At 40.6% G+C, this 27419-nt stretch overlaps 1 protein-coding gene across 2 annotated transcripts in view; it reads left to right on the forward strand.

Annotated features, from left to right (window-relative positions):
• The first annotated feature begins 2307 nt into the window (after positions 1-2307).
• NCOA7 (nuclear receptor coactivator 7) overlaps positions 2308-27419 on the forward strand; it is a 78230-nt gene continuing 53118 nt past the window's right edge. For both annotated transcript variants that reach the window (XM_084202699.1, XM_084202700.1), the window contains exons 1-2: positions 2308-2424; positions 20915-21046. In XM_084202699.1, the coding sequence (XP_084058825.1) occupies positions 20997-21046 (50 nt within the window). In that variant the 5' untranslated portion in view covers positions 2308-2424; positions 20915-20996. The remainder of the gene's footprint in view (positions 2425-20914; positions 21047-27419) is intronic.

Below are 27419 nucleotides of genomic sequence, written 5' to 3' on the forward strand. Positions count from 1 at the left end.
GAAGCAGAAGATCAAAACCCATACAAATGTAGTATTTCAGTATCCCAAGTCTGTTCTGTCTTTCATGTGTGGTTATACGTTTGTGTTTGTGTGAGAAATATTTTTCTAGGATAAAAATTCACAATTTGGAAGTGATGAAAATAGCAAATTTACATTTTGTCTCCATCAAAATAATGCAAACAGTGATAAAACAAATTTGCGCAATACTGAAAACAATGAGCAACATGAATTTAAGATTTTCTCTGGTAAAGATATTCTAAGCATTGATACCACGAAGACAGTGAATCAAATGATGTTAGAGCATTTGTATTCAAATGTATAGGCAAGGAACATATTGCCATAAAGAGCAAACTATTCAGACTGTCTGCTATCCTCTATACTGCAGTGAGACTAAAGCTAAATTTTATTTTCAAAGATGATATATGTGTCTAATCTACCTATTATCTGCTTATCTCATGTTCATTGTTGCAACAGAGAGGCAGGCATTACTGAGTACTTCAGACTCAGTAAAATAAAAGGGTGTGTGATGTGCCACTCACACAATGACTTCTTCCAATGACATGAAGTCTGTGGCTTGAGCCACAGGCAATAACCCACAGTGCCACAACCACAACTTGTACTGTGCTTCTGTCCCAGTCCTACCCTGCTTATCTTGCTGTTCTGACAGGAATTTGAGTGATTTCTCCCCCATGCCAGCAGTCTAGAATGTGTATTTGCAGTCTAGAATGTGTATTTGCAGTCTAGAATGTGTATTTGATATGCTCAGGGCAAAATAAGTACTACAGAAATGCATAGTTTCTTTGCTATATGGAGTTCATACATTGTCTTCATAGAGCTTTCTGGCCTGTACAATAGAGCTGACTGTGCTTGGAATGATGATGGACAGCAAACTGGTACATTAGGGCAGGGGTAGCTTTTCTGGAGCTAAAACAAGCTTTTAGTCACTGTCATTGTTCTGCAAGTGCAGCTAAGAGATAAATAGGGCTTCCACCACTTTGATGGATAGGGCTTCATAGCTCCTGCAATTTGGCAAAGGAGGTTGGGTAAACAGTACTACTATTCTTCCTCTTTTTTTCCCAGTTTTGTTATCTAAGCACTGCTAGAAGAGTAACTGAGAGCAGGGCCCCTTTCTTCCATGTGGTGGTAGAGAACCCTTGCACCAGTGAAGTCTTTGAGATTCTAACCAAAGTAACTTTGGGTTTGTCCATCTTTTGGTGGGCAATAATAAGATGTACTAACTTCAGTGTGTTACCAGAACGTATCCTTAAAGCAGCAGACTATGTTTTAAAGAAAATCTGTCCCTAGTAAAAGAAACTGGTTTGGTAAAAAAAAAAAAAATCAGATGGAAACTTCAATTTTAGCTGAAAGTGCAGCAGCAAATTTAGTGGAGGACTTGAGACAGTTGCTATTCCAGTAGTGACACCGAGTGGTGGCAAGCATCTGCTACAAATAGGATAATGGCAATGGTGGGAGACATTGGAGAAGCATTTGGTCCTGAAAATGACACGTTTTTGAAATGAATCTTCCAAGCAGCTGTTAAATAAAAAAAAAAACAAGACTCTGACAAATCTCTTACTTAAAACTCGTTGGATTCATAACATTATAACTAGTGAAAAATATCATTCTTGAGACCCCTGTGCATCATTTGTTATTTTGACACACTCTTAGCATCTTTCTAGATGTGTGTACACTTTGTGTATGCTTTTCATTTATGCAGGTATCTGCATATCTTCAGACTTGAGATCTTGTCTTGCAGAATTTGGAACTTAATAGTCTTATACAATGCCTTTGTTACAATGCCCAAAAGACAATGCCCGAAATCAGTCTTTCAGAGCTGATTACTAACCTAAGGAAGAAAAAAAGAAGCTAGATCATGTTTAGGCTAGCCACAAACATCTGGAAGCGTTACCTGCAGTTAGCTCGGGTTAGTGTGTGGTAAATATAGCGGGTGTTGTTTTCTGGGGATTGGGTGAGGAAGCCTACTGGCGGACAGTGTAGAAACAGCGGATGAGGTTTCTAGGCTTTTCAGTTTCCCACGAATCTGAAGGTTTTGGTTAACCTCAATTTCCAAAACTGGCTGCTTTCATTTTAGCGCGGCCCTTGAGAAAACTGCCATTCCGGGGGAGATCCCTGCGCTTGGGCTTTATGACTCGTAGGACTTCTGGCTCCGCAGACCGACCCCTTTGCCCAGGACAGGGCTTTAAGCCCTAGGAGCGCGGCGGAGCCGCCGCGATCCGGCGGGGCCAGGGCGGCCGGGCGGGGCCGAGGGGAGGTGGCACCGCCGGGCGGGGCGGAGCTGCGGGGCGCGGCGAGGCCGGCGCCGCTGTGGCCGAGCGGAGAGCGGCGGAGGCGGAGGCGGCGGCGCTCCCGCAGAGCGCTCGGGGCGCGGCGCCGGGCCGGGCCCGCCATGCCGCCCGCCCGCAGGTCTGTCTGTGCGCGCCGGGCCGCGGGGCGGGCGGGGCTGCTCGGGTGCGGCCTTGTGCCCCGGCCGGGGGACGCGGAGCCCGGCGGGGCGGGGACGGGGCCGGGGCCGGCGCTGTGGTGGCAGAGGAGCGCTTCGCCCGCTCGCTGGTGCGCGGAGCCAGCCCGGCAGCGCAGCCCGGGAGGCGCGGGGCGGCCCGCACAGCGGGCGCGCTGTGTCCGTGCGGGCGCGGCCGGGGGCGCGGGGCGGCTCCAGGGACGTGCCCGCCCGCCCGGGTGCTGCTCCCGAGCACCCGCGGTGTGCTCTGCTGCTGCCGCTATCCAGCCGGTGTAGCCGATATGGCATTCGCGGCTTCGAACCTCATTTATTTCCTCCCTCTCAGGGTCTTGGATGAATTACTGGAATATTCCAGGCTCTTTCTCTATATATTAATTTGTATAGCCTTTGGTTGTCATTATTGCGAAGTGCTGCCGGGTTGGAAAGGTGTGTCAATAATTGATTTTTGGGTCTTTAATCTGTGCAGTGGACTTTCCTCTCTGTCCTTCATCATACACTGCTTCAGAGTTGGTTTACGGGTGGAGTGGCGTACTTGTATCTTGGGTGATGTGTGTGCAGTATCGTGGTGCTAAAGGATGTAGTAACTGTTCATCCCCTAGGTGATGAAATGAGATGATGAACACTTCGAGTCTGTAACAGGCTTTTAGCATGTGTTTACTTTACGTGCTGCGATTACTGTTCTCCCATTAGGTAGTCATACATTTCTTGTATTAATGTGCAGTGGTGGACTTTTAAGATGGGTAGGTGCCCATTAATCGATTATGGTTTGCTTAAAATGCTATGACCCAGCCTAAGGGCCTGCGTTTGTGTGATACTTAAAATGTGTGTTGATGAACTCTGCCAGCATATTGTATCAGCCAGTGTTTACACAGTGTGGAAATAATAATTTCCTGATATTGTTCCATCTGACACTTAAGTGTACACACACAGACTTTCAGAAAATTAATGGAGAGGGCAGTAGAAAATTCCAAGAATATATGTATAAGTATGCCTGAATATATACTTTCTGAATGAAAATTAATTTATCAGGAATATATTTTTAAATGTAAGCCATGATAAAAAATATGTAAGTTGCAGTGCATTTTAGACTGCCTTCTGTTTCATCTTTTTACCTAGAAAATATCCATAAATATACGCAAAATATTTTAAGGACCTAAATACTCAAGTAATGTTGATCCTTTGAAGAATTGTATTGAAGTAGATGCTTGTAGTCAAAATACTGTCTGATGGCTTTCTGGGTTTTGTTGGGTTTTTTTATGTTTTTAAGTAGTGGATCAGAATCTTGAGCTTGGAGGGAAATTCTGTGTCTTTTGTTGTTTTTTCTTTTTCCTTTTTGCATATTATGTTATGAAAAATGAACACTTCTGGAATACCTGATTTGTCCAAGTTGTTTATGAGGCAGTCTCTGGGTTTCGTTCCTTGACTTTGCCCAATGCCCTGTTCTTACTGCAGCAGTAGCCACATTTGGATGTGTCATATCTGCTGCTGAAATGATAAGTGATTCCCTTTGGAAATGAAGTGACTTAGAATTGATTGGAACCGTCCTTATCTTATTAGGAGTATGGCTTTGTTGTTTTGTGTATCCATGATTTTGAAAGAGAAGGTTGAAATTGGTTGGAGGCTGACTCTAGTAGATGTTTGGCTATCTTATGGTCCTGAGTTCAGGGGACAGCTTGCAAATCTCTTCAAGTGTTAATGAATTAGCCCCTCTATTCAAACAGAAGTGAATTCCCTTGAGAGTGATTTGGATTGGAGGATAACATGTCTTCAGAAAGGTAATTCAGTAAATTGTGGTGATCCTGTGGCTAGTTTCTGCAGCCAGAGTGAGTCTGCAGTCGTCCATTTGGGTCGGTGTTTCAAAGGTGAGAACGTAGTGTGAGCCTCTGCAGAGAGATCTGACACAAGGAATTGCTGTTCTAGGCAGCTGGAACTGCTCACAAACAATAATTATGGAAATGAAGGACAAAGGGACTCAATTTCCCTTTGCCATCCAGCAGGCGTGAAAGGAAAGTTGGAACATGACCAATGCTGAGAAAAATGGTAAAGCTCTCTGTCCAGCACCTGGCTTGTGCCCTCTGTGTCTCAGCAGGTGCCCAGTTCAGCAGCAGGCAGTCATGGTCCTCAGCTCATCTGGCAGAAAAAATTCAGTGTCATCACCCAAAAAGCAGCTGACTGATAAACCTCATCCTCGTCATGATCAATAAGCCAAAATAGTCAAAGGCTTTAGGGATGTAGCTTTTGTTTTTGTGAGGTATCCACCTGCTGGTGGAGTTACTGATGGTGGGGGTGGCTGCCTGCCGCAAAGTTGATGGCTTCTCACTCCCTCTTGTGAGTGATCTGCACCCTCATGGCAGAAGATGTCCAAGTCATCTTGCTGCCACTTCTGCCGTGAGTTTGTCCTGGGGGTCAAGATTGCTTTCCCAAAAAGAGGAAATGTAATGCTATATTTGATGACTGAAGTCAGCAGTAGGAGTGCTCACTCAAGTGACCTCCTTTGACAAGGATAGAAAGCAGAGTAGAAGAAACAAGTCTTCAGTTCTTCTTTCCTTCTCCTCCTTTTTTTTTTCCTTTTAAAAATCTTAATTCTGTTGTCATTTTTCCCTAGCCAGATTTATGAGTTAGTGACAAAATTCACAGCAGGCTAGAGGAATTATATTTCCTTCCCCAAACAAAATGTTTCAGATTGATCTATTCAACACACACTGAGGAGTATTTTCTTTTTCTTCTGGATTTTCTTTGCAAACCCTTCTCTTGTAGGTGGAAATCTGTATGTCTTTGTTCCTGGTCAAAATGTCAGGTGGGTGTGAGTGGTTGTGCTGGAGCTGGAAGTTGTATGTTGGGAACTGTTTGTTCAGTTTTGGGGTGGTCTGCACTCTGCAGCCTTGCACGGGACCGTGGCTGTGTACCTGCAGTGTCTCCCCAGCTTGCCTGCAAGGGCAGAGTGCAGGCAGGTCTCGGGGGTTCTGCTGGTGCTTCCCGCTGGGTTGCAGTGCAGAAGGTCGTGCTAAGTGCCCACAACCAGGTGCAGTGCTTTGCTCTTGTCCCTGCGCCGCTCCGTCTCTGACCAAGCTGGGTGAAAGGGTACCAGTGTTTCAGCTCAGTACCTTATAGCGTCCTCCTGACCTTCCTGTACTTACCTGGGAATAATGACTTGGCATGGAACCACAAAGGTTCGAGCCTTTGAGAAGACTTCTGGATTCGACTTGAATTCGTCAATGTGTAGAGTACTCATCGTAATCTCAGTAAGCCTTTCTGATTGCTATTTATCATAAGAGGTGGACTGTGCTTTCAGGTGCATGCCTCAAATTCCTGGTGCTGTGAGACCCAGTGCCCCTGTCAGAGCTCAGTAAAGCCGTTCCCTGCTCAGTCATTCTGTGCCCCCCGTAGTACTCCTGAGCTGTAATTAAGCATTTGGCTTTCTCTTTGGTATGATATGTGTAGAGCCCACCAAGATGCCATTTCTTCCATGTTGCTGCTTTTCTTATGGCTACTCTGTATGTTTTTCAGGGGGCTTTTTTGACATCCTTCTTGAAATGTGGGTTGCATGAGTACCCATGTTTAAGTAATGGTCATATGAAATTGATTTACAGGAGCAGAAAATATGCAAGCTTAGCAGGGAAATTATACTTGTTTATACAGGCAGGATCTGTGTTTATCTTCTGGTTACAGTGTCAAAATAGTACTGTTTATGTTTCATTTTGTGTTCACTTTAGAATTTAAAAGCTTTTTGTTAGAATTATTTCTAGAAAGAAAATGTTCTTACTCTCATCCATTAATGACTGATTTTGGGATCTTGTCATAGTTTCTGAAGATAACTGAGGGTCATTTCCTCAGAATCTAAGATCCTGTAGGCAAGGATTGGTTCCAGTGCACCAGGTAGAGGAAATCACAGCTTTGTTTTAGAGAAGTTCACAGTGAGAGCTGTTGCTTCCTTGAACTCAGCCTTATCTTAAGAAAAGGTACTGTATTCCCTGACTCATTTATTTCAAATAAATTTAACCTTTTCTAGCATCACTCACTCTGTCTGCTGTTACTCCAGTCTATTTTTTTCTGCTTTCTGCCCCACATGCCATCTGTCTTATTTTGCAGTTTGTTTTCTTTTTAAGTATTCTAAGGTAATGCAGCGGATAAAAAAGAAGTACGAATATTCACAAAGCGTCACTGCCATTTTGATTCAGAGGGGAAGAGGTGTGGATGGCTTTCTGCCAGATCAGGTGATGCTGTGATTGCAGAATATCCTTGGGTCTGCCTAGGTTGTTGCTTTGGAGGAGATGCTGTGTGGAATAACTTGATATTGTCAGTGGCTTGGCACTGCTTCTGTGCTGTGTCAGTAGGCTTTTGCTGTAGTTAACTGTCTCATGGTTAAGTAGTGCCCCAGCCTGGTGGCGAGGGCTTTATTTTACTCTCAACTTAAGTATTATTTTTAGAATGCTTTTTAAGCAGCTGTAGTGATGCCAAAGACATGGGTACTTGTGATAAAGCTGGGTTTAATCTGTATGCAGATTTTTGGTAACTGCAGCAAACTCAGCAAAACTTTGTAGGCCAGAGAATGTCTTGAGTTCTTCCCTCATGCTTTCTCACAAAAGTTCAGATAATTCAGGGAAGTGTATAATAATTTTGCACATGAAGATTTTCTGCATGATGATTAGAATTTTTATTAAAAAGAAATTATTCTCTTATATAAGCAGTGTTTGACATTTTATACTCCCTTTTTTCATCCTGGTTGCTGATCAGGCCTTTTGTAGTGAAGCTGCTGAAGACTCCTGAAGGTAGGAGCTCTGGTAATCCGTGACATAAAATCTGGTCTGTACCTTCTGTCCCAACTCCAAAAGCTTCTGAAATGCAGGTATTGTGTGGTAGCTGTGTCATGTAAGCAGCTATATCTTGGTGACAATAGGTGAAGAACCAAGGAGATGAAACTTTTACTTTGTTACAGAGCAGTGTGCTGAAATGTGGCCAGGTATTTGGTGACAGATGGACTTTGCCTGCTGTGAGCCAGTCACTTGTGCAGATCTGGCCCAAATGATTAACAGCTGATGAGCATGAAAGTCCTTTTGCCACCCAAATATGCGGGGTCAAGTCACCAGCAGCCTGGTCATTGTCAGGTCAGTTAGGAAACAAATTGAGAACCACAAAGGAAGGACAAGGGTGGCTTTCTGCCAGTGCCATGAGTTGTTCTCTAGTCCTCATGGTTAGGTATCCACTGAAGAAATTTTGTTTGATTTACAGGAAATTTGGTTTTTGGTTTTGTTCTGTGGTATTGGGTTTTTTTTAGTGTGTGGTGCTGGGCGGTGTTGGTTAAGTGTGCCTTTTAGTTAGGGTGAATAGACAGTCATATCATATCAATGTGCAGAGGCTAGGCAAGAACTTCCTGTGATATCTGCATTTGTGTCCTGCTGCAGTCATACTTACAGGATGGAAAGGAAAATCTCCTTTGTTGGGCTTGTGCTGATGTGGTTGCTCACATGACTCCACATCAAATGTCCATTTGTTTCCTTCTATCAGGAATTCCAAATTCCTGAAAAAGGGTCTCTGCTGCTAACTGATCCCTCAGTGGAGAAATTTTTAAGTGGGTTGTTTGTTTTGAAAACTGGATTCTGTTTGTAGTGCATAATTTCTGTTAGTACAAGTAACACACTGGTTGTCATGAAAAGAGATTAAGAAGATGAAGGTTAGTTTTCTTCTGCACTGTTGACACTGTGGACCCGACCTTATTGTGGGAGAAGGAAGTTTCAATGTTTTGTCAACTAGTTGTGTCCTTTTCTAAGCCCTGCTCTGGTGGTTCCCAGTCCCAGGCTGAGCCTGGCATATATTAGGCAGATTTTAGGGGTAGGGGAGTAGAGACTGATCTTGAAACTAAAATGGTACAGCAAAACCAAGAAATAATGAATCTTCTCTAGAGAGGTTGGAAAGAGCAAGGAAGGTGAACCCTAGAGATGAACCAGACCTTACACACTGGCATGTGTTAGAGGATTCTCCTGGTCTCCATGGGTGCTGAGCTGTGGGATAACACTGCATCCAGGAAAGCAGTTCCTGGCCCTTCTCCTCACCTATGAACACAATTCAAGTTAAGTTTATGGGATGAGCAAGGCAGGTGCGTTCATTTCTTTGTTTTCCTCCAGGGAAGCAGGTGTAGGCTCAGACCTGGCAGAGCAGAGCCATGCTGCTGCTTGCAGAGTGGTACCATGCTCCATTAGGAATGAGCCATGACTGGAGGATGCTGTAAGTAGTGTGTGCAAATGCAAGCAGAAAGCCAAGGAGGTTTGCAAGGAAAGGTGATGCTGCTGAAGGAGCCACTTGTAGCACCAAACCTGATTTTTAAGGTGCTTCTGAGGAGACATGTTTTTCTTTTTACTTGGTAAATGTTACATGTTTATTTTGTTGTGGACCAGTGTAAAGTTTGGGATGTAAAGGCTTCAAGTTACAAAATGCATTTCTTGGGAAAAACTGTCATCCCTTAGTAAATGGTAACAGTCCTTCAAAAGTGTCTCCTCTGATTATGTTTTTTTTTAATTGTTGGTTTGTTTGTTTGTTTGTGGTTTTTATTTTCTTTTTTGTTTGTTTGCTTTGGTTGGGTTGGGGTTTTATTTTTGGATCTTGAAGCTTTGTAAAGAAGCAGACTTCCGTGGCTGTCACTGGAATCAGGACTTCACTGAGTACAGTTTTCAAATCTTAACTGCTTTGCTGTCAGCATTATATTGCAATTAAAATAAAAAGCTCTACAGTACTGTGTTTTACATTTGTTGTTTAAGTTTTGATTTTTTCTTCATGCCATGTACTGTTTTTTCTGAATTCTGTTATTTTTGTGATGCAAGACCAGTGAATGATTTTCTCACTGAAAGGCTCTAGGATGACAGAATCCCATGTTATAAATTGGAATTTATTTCATCTGGCCTTGAAACATATCTCTCTTCCTGGTTCTTTTCACTTATTTTTTGCCCCTTCTTTTTACTTCCCTGAGTCCAGCATGCAGATATCTCAGAAAAGTAATTTTGACCTGTGGAAGCTGGACCTGTTCATGAGGTTAGCCTGTCCATGTGTTTGGGATTGGATGTATGAATTTTAATCCTAGGTCCTGTCATAATTATTGGCAAGAACATGCATAGTTTTACGGTTAAACTTGATGACCTTAAAGGTCTTTTCCAACTGAAATGGTTCTTGATTCTATGAATCTAGCTCTTGATTCTATGATCTACCCTCTTCACAGGTAATGTGTCAGTCCTTTTTAACTAGAAATCACTAATGCACCCTGGTGGGGTAAGTGCAAACTGCTTTTTGTATTATTTTTAAAGTGTAGGTCTCTACCCAGTTTTAACAGATTTTCAAAGACAAATTTTAACACCAAAAATGGAAGGACTACAGCCACTCAAAAATAGGTGCTTTAACACGGAAAAAAGCAAGGCCAAATCCAAAACTTGTTAATGCATTTACTAATTTGGCTGGCTTCAACTTGAGAAGGGACAAGCAATTACACTGATGTAGCTGTAAACAAGAGAATACAAAGTTTTGTTTGGAATGTGAGCAGCTGTGTTGGATATAACCTGTGGTGATCAGAAATTTGGCAGCTTTCATCTTTGGGTCCCATGTTTGCTTAGGTGTCACAACCAACCTGTGTGAGTAGTCCCTCTGAATGCACTTGCTATGGGAGTAGAGAGCTCAGAGTCTCTGTTGTGGCACCTGGTTGATGTGGCTGAGATGGATGGCTTTCCTGAAAATGCAACACTGGAGGAATTGAAGCTATTTGTCATTTTTCTTACTTTTTTGGGGGGTTCCTCCCCACCCTCCAGCAAAAGGAAATATCTAGCTTTAGAATGCTGAGTTATGTTGTTGATGCTATCAGTGTAAGAAGTTTTAATTTTAGTTTCAAAATTAGTCTGTTTTGTTTAACAAGAGAACCTCAGTTCTATAATAATGTTTAAAACACTTGAATAATCTGAAAGTAGAATATAGACTGCTACTGCTTCGCCAGAAAACTTCTACACAACTGTTTTTTATGCAACAGTACTCAAGCTTAATTCAGGTATATTTTTAATTTATTTTGTTGTTTAGTTAAGCCCTGAACCGTTTCACTGATTGAATGCATGCAGAGTTGAGCAAGTAAAAGCCCAACTAGACATGCTGAAGGAAGGATGGCATATGACAGTTTTGAATGAATCATAACATTGTTCTATCTTTTCTGCATACATAGACATAGGTAACCTTGTTTACCTGAATAATTTTAAAGAGTTAGCTGTGCACACATTGTTAGAACACAGAAAAATATAAAGAACTTTTCTGTTTGCTTCTGAGGAAGCAAGCAGCTCTTCAGAGTCACTCCCTAATTAGTAGGTAAATGTGATGTGCTCTGGTGTATAGCGAGGGGAATTCCTTTTGAGAGGGGAGTTTTTGAACTGCATATAGTGCAGGGTGACTGGGTACAAGGTCAGCAACTGTGTGCAGTGTTTACAGCAATCTGGAGGTGGAGGAAGGAAAAAAGGTAAGATAATAGAAGTTTTCAGGATGTTTCAGAAGGACAAGACAACTAAATAGTCTTGTGTTACACAATGCCTAAGGGGATTTTGCAAGGAAGAAGGAAATAATGAGAAACATTGCTGCTTTTAAAAACAGCATTCAATCTATGCATTGTAAAGAGAGTTTGATTTGTTGTTGATCATTGTAATTTTGATGCACCTTACGCTGCCATCACTGGAGCACCTGTGAAGCTGCGTAGGTGTAATACAAGGTCACACTCAACAGACTGCAATAAATTCTGCAGGTTAAGCAATTGAAAAATAAATAGTGAAGGTTTCCAGTGTTAATTCTTTACATTACAAATGTACAGGATTTTGTATTACAATTAAACTGTTCAATGTTGCTTAATATACAGTGTAAGCTTGTAACACAGTTCAGGTTGCTATGGAAACCTGGCATTTTGGTTCTGTTAACAGTGTTTCAGATAGGAAAAGATTTGCATTGCATTTCTGCTACACTCCTTTCTGCCCCCACTCCTCATCTTCTTAGCTTCTCAGTTGGGAGGTAGATGATAGAGAAGCAGCGATGACCTGGAATTTGCATGAATCAGGGTCAATTATAAAAAGAGGTGTTGAGCTGAAACTCAAAAATAATTTTACCTTCAAGTAGCTCTTGTGTCTAGTTACTTTTTTGAAGTAATGACGTATTTTAATTCTTCTCTTTCACAGTGTAGTGTCTCTGGCTTGATTTGAGGTTCTGGTGATTTCAGGTTCTTTTTCTAAACACCTGAAAATGACGGGGTACTTTTTAAAGAGACATTTCCAATAATTTTCACAGCATGATTATGTATATTGCTGGAAATGTGCTTGACGTAAAAAACTGATCATTTCTAGTGCTTTCTGTTAGATTGGTGGATTTAATCCTCATGGGTTTCTTGTTGCCTGGTCTTGTCTTGTAAAACATTAAGAACATATTAATCTAGTCACATTGAGTACAATGGGAATATTTAATATAAACCTTTGGGACCTAAACTAATTAATAATTGTAAACAGAAGATGATTAATGGTACCTGTGATTGACAATATAGATATTTGTGTCAAGCATCAGGCCACATCTTTGTGATATAAGAATCTCAAACACTGGTGTCTTTCTGCTCTACCTCAGCTTTATTTACATTTCATATAAATGCCTTTCTTGTGTTGGTGAGAAAAGAGCTGAGAAGAGAGGAAGTTTGCTGTGAAGCTGAGGTCAGGTGTTTGCTTCTTGTAGTCTGTTTGTCATCTCATGAATGCTGGCACTCATCTTTCCAAATGTGTGCTTGCTAGTGCCCACAGAGCAGAGTCACTGCTCAGGGAGTCACACTGATGGTTTTCTGCCCAAGCTTTCTGCTGCAGGTCTGCCTGATGTGAGGGTGTGCTTATAATTCAGCTGTGTGCAGCAAAGCCTGCTGGAAGGGCATGTGAGCTGGCATGGTGGGATATAAACTGAAATGCAGATACAGAGCCACTTCTGCTGAGTCTGCTGCGAGTCATTGGTGTGGTAATTTTGGGTGGAGGAGTGTTATCAGGCAGCTGAAGTGGGCAAAAGGGAGAAAGGCAAAGGGCAGTGATACTTGGAACTGGCAGCTTCTTGCTCCATGGACAGATTCTAACATCCTGAGACAAGGGAAAGCCCAAATTCTTTGGCTTGGCATTTTGACTGGTTGGGGTTGCCTTAACCACCAAAGGATATTTGCTGTTCATCTGTCTGCTGTGATGCTGCTGTTTTGCCAGTGCAAATCCCACTCTGTGGCTGGTGTAAGCTAATTCATAGAAGCAACTCTGGAGTGTGGCCAGGCCTGCAATGTGTGACACTGTTGATCCAGTGGCCTTTAGCAGCATTCTGAGTGTGATAAGAGGGGAATGTAAGAGGACTTGATCATGCCCCTTATAAACCTGGTAGACAACCTGTAATTCATTTGGTCTGGGTGTGATGTGTTGCTTGTATGTATCTTTCTTGATCTTATCAAACAGATGTGCAAGGCTTTCTTTGAAATACTAAACAGTTCATGAAATTAGTTGTTATGAGCAAGGAATATGATAGTGTCGACTCACAAAACAACAAGGTACTGCTAAGGGGATTGCCTAAATGCTAGTTGATGTGTTGAATGTTCACCAGTTTCTTGTGTTTTAGAAGACTTCAAGTACTTGGTGTTTTAGTTAAATGCTGGGGAGCACATACATGAACAGCCTTTTGTGTATATGCCTACATGCTTCAGGCAGAGATAAGGGAACAGTGATATCCATCTTACCCTCTCGGGGTATGGTAAATTTCATCCTTCTGTGGTTGATATAATCACAGAGTCACTAAGGTTGGAAAAGACCTCTAAGATCATCAAATCCAATCTTTGACCGCATCCTTACTGTAAGGTGCTATGTGTGCTCATTTTTTGAATACTTCTAGGGGGAGTACAATCCAATCCTTAACCACTATTCTAGCAAAGAAATATTTCCTAATATCTACCGTGAACTCCCCTGGCACAGTTCAGGCCTTTCCTTGTGTCCTGTTACTAGTTGCCTGGGAGAAGAGGCTGACTGCCACCTCCCCACCTCTTTCTTTCCAGTAGTTGTAGGGGGGCAACTCTGTGTATACCTGTACAATGGGAGTGTGAAAAGCTGGGGGGTCAGAGGGCTTGGACTCGATGTTTAATTGGAGTGGGGTAGGTTGAAACAGGAGATACAGTAAGATGAAGTTACTAATTATTTTAAAACATCTGCAGCAATGTTCTTGTTGACCTAAAAATGAAAATCTTCCCAGGTGGCCTGATTTCCAACAGCACCGCACTTTTGCATTTGGAATAGCATAGTACTGTGCCTGTTCATAGTTTATACTATGCTTTGTAATGAGTTTCTGTCTAGAAACTGAGTTAAACAGTAAAATGCATTGTTCTGTATGGAAAATGCATCTGCTGATGTTCAGCTGCCAATGAGGGAAGATTAAATCTCGATGTTTTTGTCTTGTGAGAACACGACTGGTGATGTGGAATTCCTGGTAGCCGGTTTGCTTCCTCTTACTCTGTGTGAAACATGGCAGCCTGAGTTAGTGGGTAAAGCCTCTTCCCGAGTAAAACAGGAATAATTTGTCTGGAGAATTCTTTGGATCTGAATCAAGTTTTGTTGTTGTTCTGTTTCTGAATCAGAAATGTTTCTGCTATGTTGTTTGTCATTTATTTTATTTGAACTTTGTTCGTGTGGGCAGACTGTTGGAAATCTAATAGGGGCGCTGAAGGTGATCTAAGCTTAGCATCTTAGCGTCTTCTTACTTCATTAAGAGGGAATGAAAATGCTTGAACTTTTAGTTTGCTACACCACTGTAGGGGGGATAATTACCTTTTAAACATTGTACCCCATTCCTCAAGACCCAGGGGGTTTTTTCTTTCCCTGTCTTAGCTCCAGATGGCATCTTCACTGTCCTTGAGAGCCCACAGCATGCAAATGGCCACATTGAATCTCTTTGTTTCTGTTTGGGGACACAGAAATTGTGACTGTTCTCTGTTTAATATGAACAAGAAGTCTAGAAATTGCTTCTGCTTACACACTTATTTTTCCGTCTCATTTTTTGTATTTTTGTTTTTTGTGTTTTTTAATACACACCCTTGTCACAAGAAACATGACAGACATAATGCTTCAAAGATGAAAGGCATAAAGAAGGGCTATTCACCTGAGCAAGGGTTGAGTGAACATTCATGTGGAGTAGCTCTCCTGGGTTAGTTTAGTGTCCTCCAGTTATGTGTAACGGACTGGAACTTCTTTATAGAGCTTATTTGTGTTTTAGAATTAACAGTACACTATGCATCATAACTATATTGTAACTAAATAATTGCATCAAAATAATTCCATACTTCAGATAGCTTTAGAGTTAACATTCTTTTGCCCATTGTATTGAATGTATTAAGTTGGTGCTATGTTTTACTTCCTTTGCTAGGTACTTTTCTGAAAGCTTCCAATCTCACTTTTCCCTAGGTCATTCTGCCTAAAGACAAGACTAAATAAAATTGCAGCTTATTCTCTTTGCTGGCTGTGCATTTCTGTTGCATTTCATCTTGAGATGCAGTAGTGTTTATACAGAAACTTTTATCTTTTCTATTACACCAAATAACATATACTAGCAGAACCAAAAACCAGCAGAACTCAGCCTGCTTAGTCCAGTGAGTGATGCTTTAATGAAATGCTGCAACATTTAGCATTTCTCATAAAGTGCAAGTGGGCATTTGCTTTCCTGGTTTTAAAAATGGGAGGTCTATGGAAATTATTAGTGTTCTGGCTTGTGAAGCTTGATAATAGACATTTATATGACCAGTAGCAAATTAAAACATCTCCTCTTCCATGTTAAACTGTTTTTGTTGCCTTATATTTAAAGATGGTGTGTGTTTTTATTTATTTGCATCTGCATGGTGCTCTGGTAACTGCTTTGGGCTCATCAGAGGCACAACTAGACACCTCCAAGCATTCAATTTCAGATCTAATACATTGAAACTCCTCCCCTTCTATCTGTGATTTGTTCTACAATTTCTTACTCTTTCAACTTGAGAGATAATTTTAATATTGCTGTTGAAGTATTACAAACATATCTTTTCTGGTTTTTTGTCTTAGTAGTGGCTTATTGGTGTAACCCTTGTCATCTCTCATGCTGCATCTTTTAGGGGTCAGAATTGGCACATGTACCCAGAAGACTTGTTATTCATAAGAAGACACTTGCAGAGTTGCAGACCTAAGCCAGATCATTGGTAATGCTTGGTGTCTGAATATGACCAGCTTTGAATGTTGGTATTAGAGGAGGTGATCGGAAGCGTGCGCTGCTGTCAGCAGATGTGTGTGGTCTTTGTAATCTCAGGGGCAGAGGCATAATAGAGAAGCAAAAATAAAAAATTACTGTTGTGTGTGACACTGTGCCAGAGAGCAGAAGAGAGCTATGTGGTGTGTCGGGCAGCATCCCGTTCCCTCGGCACAGTGGGGTCTCCCTGTTGCATCCTTGCTGTGGCCATGTCTGCTTGGCTGTCTCACTGGGAGTCTTGTACCTTCATCTGCTCTGCCTTCTGAACTGGAAAATTTGTGTGTAGACTGTAGACCTTCCCTGCTTGTTGTTCACAGTGTGATTGCTGCCACTGTCTCTTGCATTATGAGGGTCCTGCTAAGTTATGGAATACACTACCGTTGACTTGGTTTTCCTGAAGCCAATTGCTTTTTTTACATACTTGCTCCTTGCTGAAGGGGCTGAGTGAGCTGGATCCTCAGAGGAGTTAGAGTTAGGCTTTTTGTTTTCTTTTGTGGATCTGAGCTGTGATTCTTAGGTATATGCCCACAGAGCCAGATAAAATCGAGACTGTGCTCTTGGTTTCCAAAGTTAGTCAGTTTAAATTTCACAGAAAATAATAACTATCTCCTTGTCAAAGTAATCTCCTCCCGTGTTCTCATTGTTAAGGCTGGATTAAAGCTACTGGGAGGGCACTTGCGCATGTTACTCTTCTGCTCCCATTTGAGCATGTGGAGGTAATTCTTACAGTTCAGCTCCCCATTTGCAAAGCAGGGAATTACATAATTTTCCTACCTCATGACAGGTTGAGAGATACTGACTCTACAGGATCATGAAAAATATGTCTGGAGAATCACATGATCTTGAATGTTTCTTTTTCTCTGTATGTTTTTCCAGGACTTGCAGTGGGCACAGATGGCCAGAGAAAAGCTATCAAGTCCACTGAATGTTCTAAAAATAGTCAGATGCTTCACTGGCTTCTGCATTGCTGTGCTGTTGGATGTACTGTTTTTCATGTGCACGGTTTTGGAAAGTAATGCCCACAACTAAAGGATTGCTTATTGATGCTTTAGGGCCAGCAGACAGGATTTCTGGGTGCTTGCTCCTGAGCACAGCAAGCAGGACTTTTTCTTGTTTCATGAAAATGTGAACTACTTAAACTGCAAGTAGCAAGGTACATTTTTCATCATGCATGAGAAGGGAAGGAAAAGGGAGAAAAAATAATTTTGAAAATTTGGTAAATTTATCAGTCTTTAAGGGTGCTCTATTCACACGCTAAGTTATTTTTAATCATCTGTTCCCTTTTTTTATCCCTGCACTTAGAGCATCTTCTGCTGCTACTTTGAATGTACCAGTGCAGGAGGCTGCTGTCTGCAATGCCAGGTTGCAGGGCAGAACCTGGAAGTAGGTTCTGGAGGTCTTCAGAGTGTGGTGACAGTAGAAGGGGTGTGGATATCTATGGTCAGGAGTTCAGTCTGTTCCTGGGATTATAACATTTAAAAAAAAAAATATTTTTTTTGGCCTTGTTGGAGCATTCCCATTCTAATTACAAATTTTCAGTAACCTCCCCAGAACTCCCTGGCAGCAACATTCGAGAGACACAGCAAGTATCCAGAAATGAGTAAATATAAATAAAATATTCAGAGCAGTAGGGCTAAATTGGGGACCAACAGTGTATGTTTGTATATTTTGTTCATTTCTTTATATAATTATCAGGTGCTGCCACTGGCTAAATTTGGAGAGTGGCAAATTTTTAACAGGCTCCTTACTGGAATGCTTTGTTTGGTTTGCCTTGAAAATGCCTAATTAAAGAATTAGCACTGCTGTAAACGTGTAATAGAATATTTTCACAGTCTACTTCTGTTTCAGTGTACAGAAAAGGTTAAACTGAGCCTGAAATTTATATAAAATCAGCTTTGTCATCCTTTGAGTTTGGACTGAACTCATGATATATGAGTAAGTTGTCTGTTTCTCAGCATATAAATATCCCCAAATACGTACATTTTTAATAGTCTGCTGATTCAGTATTCATCTGTACCAGAAAGGAGCTGCCAGGAAACCGAGATTTATTTGCATCATATAGCCTTAATAACATTTTAAACAGGTGATAAAGAATTGATTTTTTTTTCTTGTAAAATATCAAAGGACAAATAGGGCAGAAGTGTGGAGTAGGTTTGCCTTTTTTGATGTAACTTTAAATTGTCAGTGACACCCTGTAAAGTAAATGTGACTTTTGTGCTGTAACTGCTTAAAAAACTAAAATTGAAAAGGACCTCTCAGAAATACTAAATACTAGTGTTTGGGTTTTCTCTTCACTTTTTTTCTTTTTTTCCCCCTTTTTTTTCTCTTTTTTTTTCCTTTAAGGCAACTAGTGCAAAATTCTCAACAACACAGGTAAACTCAGAAGTTAAGAAGTCAGCATTCCTAATCAGTTTGCTATTTCTAGTACTATGTTTTCAAAGTACAATTTTCAGACTTTATTATGCCTTTCTAGAACAACACTGTTGTTTCTTCTGAGAAGGTAAACTAAGTTTTAGGTCGACAGAGTGGGATCTGACATTGAATTATGCTCTTATAAAAACTTACTTTAATTGGTGACTAGATATTGTATTGCTGTGTATTTTTAGTAGCGAAAGAAAAATAAACTGCCTTTGAATGCCTTTGCTGTGTCTGCTCTGTGGATAACATTCCAATTTTCTGAGTGCCCATCTGTTATGAATGCAATTATTTCATTTTCAGTTTTTAAATACTTGATTTATTCCTCCCCACCATGTGAAGGGACTTGGAGTTGGATTTATTTGATATGAGAAGCACAGGCTCCATACCCATGTTGGCATTGCCGGCTTTGTTTAGCCGAGCACTAATGAAAGCAAACAGCAAAGCTCACACGTGGGGAGCTGAGCCGTGCTTCACTGGTTGGTGCTGGCACCTCCTGCAGCATCTGTGCTTAGGTCCAGGCTTAACCTCCTCTCCTTTTTTGTGCCCCTTTCTGCTGAAGAAGGGGGTAGCTGCTCTGGCACTGGCCTGACAGGTTTGTGGGCAGGCAGGGGTTTCTCCTCCTGCCTCCCTGGGCAGTAGTGCTCTCTTCATCTGCCAGCCTGGTGCTGGGCAGTGGCTTTCCTGGCTGGGCATGTCAGATGATGGGAGAGGAATGCCCTTCCTCACTGAAAGGGTATACCACTGACCATTGCATGGGATTAGGCTGTGAGGATAGGTCTCTCTTGCCTCTGTTCATCCCTGATCTTGTTTCAGTGAGGTGAAGGACTCTTCCCCTCTTCTCAGTCTCATGGGTCCTGCTGTCCTTGTGGCCATGGGTTGAACACTGTAGTGATGCTCTGGGGTTATTTGATAGCTCTTGGTGTCAGTGTGAGACTCAGCCCTGGCCTGTCAGTGCCCTCATGGCACATCACGGTGTAGTGAAGGCAAAGCAGTGAAGGGGGAAAAGTGGTTCCTCTTTCTTTGGACTCCTTTTGTAATTTGCTGTAGAGATTGCAGCTGTACACTTTGGAAGACTTACTGTAACTCTAAAGGCAGTGCTAATGAAGCCACCCATTCTGATCCTCTGAAGATCTAAGAACCTTCCCCCACAGGGAAGATAGAGATGCATCAGAATTCCCAGGAAGTATGTGGTGTCTTCATACAGACTGAACATCTGAGCAGGCCAGGTTGTTCTAATGCTGCTGTTACGCTTCTGTCATGTAGCTTTCGGTGTCCAGCTGTGTCCTGCATCATATGTTACCTTGAAGAGATAAAATAGTATTCTCTTCATAATAGTATTCTCTTCATAAAGCTAAAGATGTCAGATATTTGCCATATAAAGAGTACTCATTACTGTAAGACTACCTGATGTGTAAAAATGAGAGCAATTTGATTCTTTCTGATGCACTGGATGAATTCAAAACTAATGAGTTAGAAAAAGTGCATTTTGAAGCAATGGGGTCATATGCTGTGGACTAATCATCCATCAATAAGGAGAGAAAATTGTGGCAAGTATTTCTAGCATGATTTGTTCTTGGGCTTTTCAAGTAGATTAGTCTGTCTTTGCTGCATCATCTCTTTTGTTGACATCTGGCAGTTTGTAGCTTGTGATCTTTTAATGCAGAGAAAAATAATGGAAACTGATTAGGTCCCAGAGGATTTTTTCTTCTTTTGCTATGAATCATAATTTATGTGGCTTCCATTTCTTTGTTATACAGCCCATTAGCCTAAAATGTTTAGTAGCAACTTCTGGTTTGAGTTTATTCTGAAATACTGATTAAAAACTCTAAAGTTAACTTACTTTGTGCATGTGCACAAGCCATCAGAGTAGGTTAAATGTATGTTGCAGGGTAGGTTAAATGTATTTGAGGAGAGGAAAATTATAAAACATCTTGGCAGGGATCTTGGACAGCAGTTTATGTGGCATGTTGTTAATTACAGTAATTATAAAGCAGTTTGGAAATTCTCAGCTTCTGTTTTCCAAGGGCCTTGGTACAGCATTCCACCAAGAGGTGGTGATTTTCATGTCAAAAACCAGTGCTACTGGTCTCCTTTTTTTTTTTTTTTTTTTTTTTTAGTTTCTCAGATAACCTAGATAACCTTCCCTAGTCCTGCCTATTTCAAGGTGATTGCACTTCATTGGGAGAGCTAGAGGTCCATCTTGTTTCTCTCTGTATGGTTGTTTGAGCTTGTATATTGGTCACAAATACAAAATCAAACCTTGTACAGAATGTAGATCACTCTTTTTTTTTTTCACATTGTTTTTAAACTTTCAGATCTCTCACAATCTTATAGCATTTTTAGTAATTTAAAATTTAAATTCAAATTAAGCATTGTATGTCTTACTGGTTATTCTGTTTGTACTATATATTTCCAAATTTCTCTTGATCTGCCTGTCTAGGAAACACACGAGACCTAGAAGATTTTTTTTGTATGAACTTGAAAGTGGTTTAATCTTTCCAGAGTTTTAAAACTTGATGCTGCCCTTTGAGTCACCTGCTTTGCAAAATGTCTCTTCCGCTACTGAGAAACTGGCCTGAGTGCATTTATTGGTTTGTCTCATTGTATACTTAATGGACACTTCATGGCAAACATTGGTTAAAGTTTGACTTTGCTTTTTCACTGGGTCAGTTGTATTTCCACAACCTGTTGGGTTTTGTAGGTGTTGTTGGCGTGTTGATTTATGAACTTCCTGTTTTTAACTGTTATATACAGGAGACTCTGCCTGGCTATGAGGTGCTGAGGGGAAAAAGAGCATCACGCTTGGCTGCTCACCTTGCCCACTCCACTGTAAATAATGGAGACCAAGGAGGAGAAGAAGGAACGGCGACAGGGCTATTTTGCTCGGTAAGCTCACGGGGCTTATTGCAATGTTGATTAAAATGCAGAACTCCTTATTATGCAGAACTCCTTATTCTGCCTTTTTGACAAGGCTTTGTGATTCTTCAAGTATGTGTAAAAACTAAACCCGTGCTGCAGTATGTATCCAGAAAGTGATTTCCTTGCTGTATCCCTGATGTTTAAGTGGAGATTTTTTTCTTTTGAGTAGTAGTGGATACTTGAATTATAATTCTAATTTGTAATATTAAGCTGTTCTTGGCTATTCAGTTGCAAATTGCACTGTATTTGAGCTTCTGGCATCAAGTTCCTGGACAGCGTTGATGAAACCAAGCATATCTGAAACATATGTGTGTCTAAACGCAAAGTTTATTTGTTTTCAAGTAAAGCAAAGATTTAGTAGTATTATCTCATAGGTTAAGGGTACCTAAGAAAGAATAAGCTGGCTAAACCATATCATCTTTGTAAATAAAAGCAATGCTTTTTCAATCATTTTTGTAATTTTGAATTAATGATTGGTGATTTTTAAGAAATAAATGACGTTGTTTTCCTAATAACCTGTCTTTGTTAATTTAGCAAGTCTCTAATCATCTCTGAGCCCTGATGTACAAGAAGAACCAAGGCTCACTTACTCTTGTAATTGAGGGGATAGAAAATAGGTTTAAAAGACATCTTTGCCTCAAGGATGTTTTCTGTTCTGTTGAAGAGGAGAATTGTATCCTGTCTCCACTCAGTACTAAATAAGTGTAGCTTTAGTGCATTACAGACTAGATCTAGAGACATGCCTGTCACAACATTTGGAAGTAGTGTGGGGAAAAGTTGCTGCTGCTTTATTGCTATTCAGGTTCTATGTAATGGTGGCTAAAGACTGGAGGAAGTTTTGGTCATGTGTTAATGTCTGGTGACTTACTTTCTATTTGGAGAAATGCAGTTATGTTGATGTTGGCGGAATGCTGCCGTTTGGGATCCTGAGAAGGGGAAATGGATAGTGGCACCTAAAACAGAGGAGGCATTATGAAGGATAAAGCAGAAGTAGCTAAAGGGATTGTACTAAGGAGCAAGAAATTTTCTGTTAAAGAAGACTCAGGCTTTGAGATGGATGGCTGAGTAAGATACTTTAGTGTTGAGAATGTTTTGTGTTCTTTCTGAGTGCTCTCTGCTAAACAAGTGGAAATCCTCAAGAGGCTTTCAGGAAAGTCCTTGACAATTATATTTAATCTGCTGTCCTCTGTCATCTTGTGAGTGTTCTCTTTTAAAAATTCACAGGGGCAGCATGTCTTGTATGGGCATAGGACATTGAGCAAGGTTCAAAAAGATGGGAAATCAATTCGTAGTATTAGCACTTAGCTCCTGTGTAACTTTGGGGAGGTTACCTGTCTCTTTCCCTCCCAGCTTGCATCTTTTTTCTCTATATAGATTGCAGGTCTTGGCTGTTCTTGTGCATCAGAGCTCAGAGATGATTAGAGACTTGCTAAATTAACAAAGACAGGTCATTAGGAAAGCAGCATCACTTATTTCTTAAAAATCACCAATCATAAATTCCAAATAATAAAAATGATTGAAAAAGCATTGCTTTTATTTACAAAGATGATATGGTTTAGCCAGCTTATTCTTTCTTAGCTAGCTAGAGGTGGTGCTCAGTGTCGGAGTGGTTGTGCTTGCAGTTCTTGGAAGGAAGGCTTAAGAATCCCAAAATTCAGAAGCTGACAAACCAGCTCCTGAATTGCAAGATCAATATGAACATGAAATTGTCTGCATCTCTGTCCCCCAAATTTAGCATTGTTTACACATTTGTCCTTTAAAATATTTGAAATTGCTCTGTTGAAGACACCCACTCAGCCATCATATTTTTCCACTACAGATACAGTGCCTCAGTTTTCCCAGGTCTTCCCTCCTCCCTGTGGCAAGTGAAACTGAAATAAAACTTTCCCCATCCATTTTTGCTTCTTACCAAATGCAATTTTACCCACCGTGTTTTGTGGTAAAAGGCTTATTTTTTGCCTTGGTTGTCAGGAAACAAAAAAAAAGTGATTTTTTTCAAACAAAATAGAAATGTCTTCAAAACTTTTTAAAGACTGATTTAGATTCCTTGTGTAGATAAAATGTTACGGCTCGTAGGAGTTTAAAAGGCAAGAAATGAGAGTATAAGAGTAACATGAGCATAAATTTCTCTTATGCAATAGGTCCTTATTTAACTGCTACTCCTACTTAACTACACAGAATAGTCTTTTTTTGCCTTTTTTCCCCAGTCATGTTTTTAGGCATTTCTGTTGCCTTCTGTGTCACTGGCTCCCGAATGGACCAGTATCTGTGCTGGTATTCAGCAAGTCCAAAAATAGATGGCACAGTGTAATGGGTGTGCAGTGGCACATTTATGTGTATTGACTCCACTGTGACATTTGGTGCTTTTTATTGTGATTATGTGCCCATGAACCCAGATAAAACCTATTTCCCTCTGCCTGCGCATCTTCCCTCTCACAGAATCTAGAGCCTTGTTTTCCCTTGGCCGTTGTGTAGGCTTGAGTTCAGGGGTACTTCACCTCAGAAAATGAGTAGCCATCAAATCTTTAACTTAACTTAGAAAGAAACTACCAGAATGAGTGTTGTGTATCACATGGAAAGAAATGCCTTGGATATAAATTGGTAGTCTGGAAGGCTGAATATACAGCTTGAAAGTGGAATTGGTTTGCATGTGCTGTTGTGTGCTGCTGGATATATTTTGTATGTGCTATAGTGATACTGGATATCTTTGGACAACTTGAAGGATATGAGAAATCATAAGGGAAGAGTTTGAATAGTTTTTTTGGAAGAATGAGAAAAGGGGTTCTTTCAGGTTCAAATTTTCTGGGTCTCAGCATTTGTCACAGCAAGTTGCTGAACATTTTCCATGCTTTGTACATTCCTATGTTAAGTAGCTGTCTCCTACTGTCTTAGGGAAAAGAAATAAGTGTGCTTTATATGAAAAAATGCTGCTTTTCAACAAGTTGGCCAAAATACTTACGTTAATTTTATTAATTGTTGTCTTCAGCTTGTGGTGACTTAATCTGAACAATCTGTGTGAAGATGAACTGTAAAAACCATACTTATGTTCAATGATTTCTTAATAGTTTCCAAGGGAATTATGATTTTAGTTTTCAGTTTCTTTTTGGTCACCACTGCAGGCCAAATTTCTGAAGCCAAAAATGAAGCACTTGTATTAGGGAAAATATTCTCACTGGGATTTGGGTGCCTTTGTGTTTATTGAGTTTACATTGGTCTTGCCACCATCATTCTATTGAGAAAACCACATAAATGTCCGGGACATGCTCCAAAGGCCATCCCAGTAGGCAGGGATTCCCTTTAGCTTTGTAATTCTTTTTCAGAACCTGAAGCCAGTTGTACAGCTTGATGCTCACCTCCTCTTTCCTAATGATGCCACTATCTGAGGGAAATAAAGCAATTCACAGAATGTTTTAAGTTGATTTAGGTTCTTGGCTTAGATACCTAAATTTACATCCGTACAGATGAAGGTTTATACATTAAACCCAAGATTTAAAGAAGATAAAGATAAGTGTTTACTGCAGTTGTTGTTTACTTGTTACCAGCTCCAATTTGCACCTTTTTTCCCCTTCTAAATATTTTTAATGCTTAAAAATAGATAAAACCATACAACAAATGGTGTTCAGCTTTTCTGTCCCATAGCTGGTTATGACCTAACCATAACTTTCCTTTTAAGTATTCACAACAATTCCAACAGTAGGAATCATTGATACATAACTAAGCTGTTAGCAGCTAGATTCTGGAAAGCTTAGCTGGGGAAGGCATTATGTGTAATTGTAATTTTGTTATGGTTTTTCCCTGATCCTTGCTCTTGGCAGCTGTTGGAGGCAGGATGTTGGCTTGCACAGACGCTGTGGTCACTCCCTTGGTCAGTCTTTTGCATATTGCAAGCTGTCAGATTTGTAAGCATCTCATTTGGGCTTTTTCTGTCTTCTGTTTTAGTCCCATATTCAATAATTGTGCATTTCATATTTTTTATTCCTGTGGCTATTAAGGCACAGTAGGATGATGAAATAAAAACGCAGTGAGTACAGAGGGACTGTGTGGAAAAAGGACATCAGTGGTGGCTAGAACAGAGGAAAACCTAGATAAGATATTTATGCACAAAGTTACCTCTTTGAGGGAATTTCATGTATGTGAGACCTTTTCATAAGTTTTTCTGTTAGGTGTGGTTCTTGTTGGCCAGACTCATTATATCTGTGTAACAGACTTCAAGTGCTGGCTGCTCCTCAGCTCACTATTCCTCCAGCAGTTGCCTCCTTGCAATTGTTCTAATTCTCCTGAGCCAATGTGTTGATGTTTATTCAGGTTTCCTGTAGCACCCATATTTTATTTTTTGCTTTTAGGAGGAAAAGTTTTCCACACATTGTTTTTAAACCATCATGGAGGTTTATCTTGGGTGTGAAGAACAGTTAAGCCAAGATCTTGGAGATGCTTAAATATTTTTTAAATGGCTCTAGGAAATAATACCTCATTTCAGTTCATCTGTACAATGAAAATATCTTAACTCTGCTTCCAGATACATAAACATTACCTCATAATTGAGTTACTGAAACTGAATAACAGTATTGCATTTTATTCATATTGTTTCAGGCAGTATCACGTATGCCTGAGGCGTTCTGTTTTGTAACAAAAGGCTGAATATATCACTACTTCAGATTTATGGGGTGCAATGGTTATTATTTGCTCTGTTATTTAGGGGGTGTGTGGGGGTGTGTGTACAGGATAGTTGATTTGCTATGGCGGATAGCTGAAAAAAAACCATAAAATATTTTCTGAAACATACAGTGTTATGATTTACCTGCCAGGTACTTATGCTTGAGTGGTTTCAATGTTTTTAGCAAACATTCTGTCTTCTGTGCTGTAGGTCAGTATTTTAGCTGCCCTTTGCAAATGCTGTAGTGTAAGATGTTGAAAAATGTCTAGAATTTCACTGACAGCATCGCTAGGACCTGTTAGGTGGGGCTTTGGGAGGTTGTTCAGGTCCTTCAGGTGCTTGAGAGACACTTGCTATTCACTGCTTACAAACCTTTTAGTGTGTATATATATATATGGATATATATATATATATAAAGTTTTCTCTGTATCATAGGTGTAAATCTGGAGAATGAGAGTTGGGAGGGAAATTGAACCTGCTTTTTCTGAAGTGTTGCCTAGGAAAAGTTGAACAGCTGTTTATCTTGGGAACTATTTCATCATCTCACATTGGAGTTGCTTTCTGGATTCTGAGGTTTCTGTGTTAGCAGTCTTGTAATTCTGTGGTGCAGGATAGAGTTCAGCAAAAGGGCATGAATCACTATTTTCTGTTTAGTCTTTAAATCACAGAATTATTCCCAATGTGAGTGCTTCCTCTGGGAAACATAAACAAGATAGTGGTTTCTGTAGTCTTGGTTCTTCCCAGTGCTTTCATCCTCAAGACTAGTGGAGTCATTTAGGATTGAAGAAGAACTTGTTACTGGTAACAGAATTAGTGAAAGTATTTAATGGGGCCCTGAGGCTTTCCTCAGGCTTCTTTGAAACTTTCCAGTACCAGAAATGCTGTTTATGGAGATACAAAGCTTGTGTAAGACAGGAAACATGGTTAACCTCCTCGCCCATTCACTTCCCCCTGCATGTGAAGTGAGACTTGGGTAACAATGTGGCCTCTGAAGGAAGAGGCTTTTTTAGGACAGAAAGGTGGAGTTTTGTGTTTTTCTTGATTTCTTTGAGAGCAGACTAGGCAGAGAAGAGAGTTTACTTAATCTCCAAATGTACTGTGTCACACCAGTAATATCACAATTTTTCACCTTGCGAGATTCTTGTAAGGTTGGATTGTTAGAAGCATGCAATGACCTTAAATTTGCTTTTTCCAAAGGGACCTTTGGGGGTCTCTTATCAGCCTTTAGAAAGAAACTTATTTAGCCTCCTTTACAGAACATAAATGGTTACACAATGGGCCTGTTGATGTAGGCATCTGTGCAGTTTGGATAACAGTGGCTATTAACATAGTTGCAATGTAATTTGTCTTCCTCTACTTCCCTTCCCTGCAGCCTACTGCTGGGAATGCCAGGCGCTCGGGGCTGTGCTGGACGTTCCTGGTGGGCCATGCCATTTACCTTTTTGCTCTTGGAGGGGTTTAAAGACATGTCTTAAAAATGATGAAATTTGTAGGCTTCACAAGGTGGCTTTCTGGATAGGTGAGATACAGACTTCTTACTGTATCTGATATTACTGCATTTTTAAATGGCACTGTTTCTGTAGTGTCTGCAGATATGGTCTTGTCCTTTCAGCCTCCCAGGTGTTCTCTTCTGTTCTTAGGCACTTTATGTATCTACTGCATAAAATTCTGCTTAACCCCAGTGAG

The sequence above is a fragment of the Fringilla coelebs genome, assembly GCF_963513975.1.
Source record: "Fringilla coelebs genome assembly, chromosome: 3".
NCBI lineage: Eukaryota > Metazoa > Chordata > Aves > Passeriformes > Fringillidae > Fringilla > Fringilla coelebs.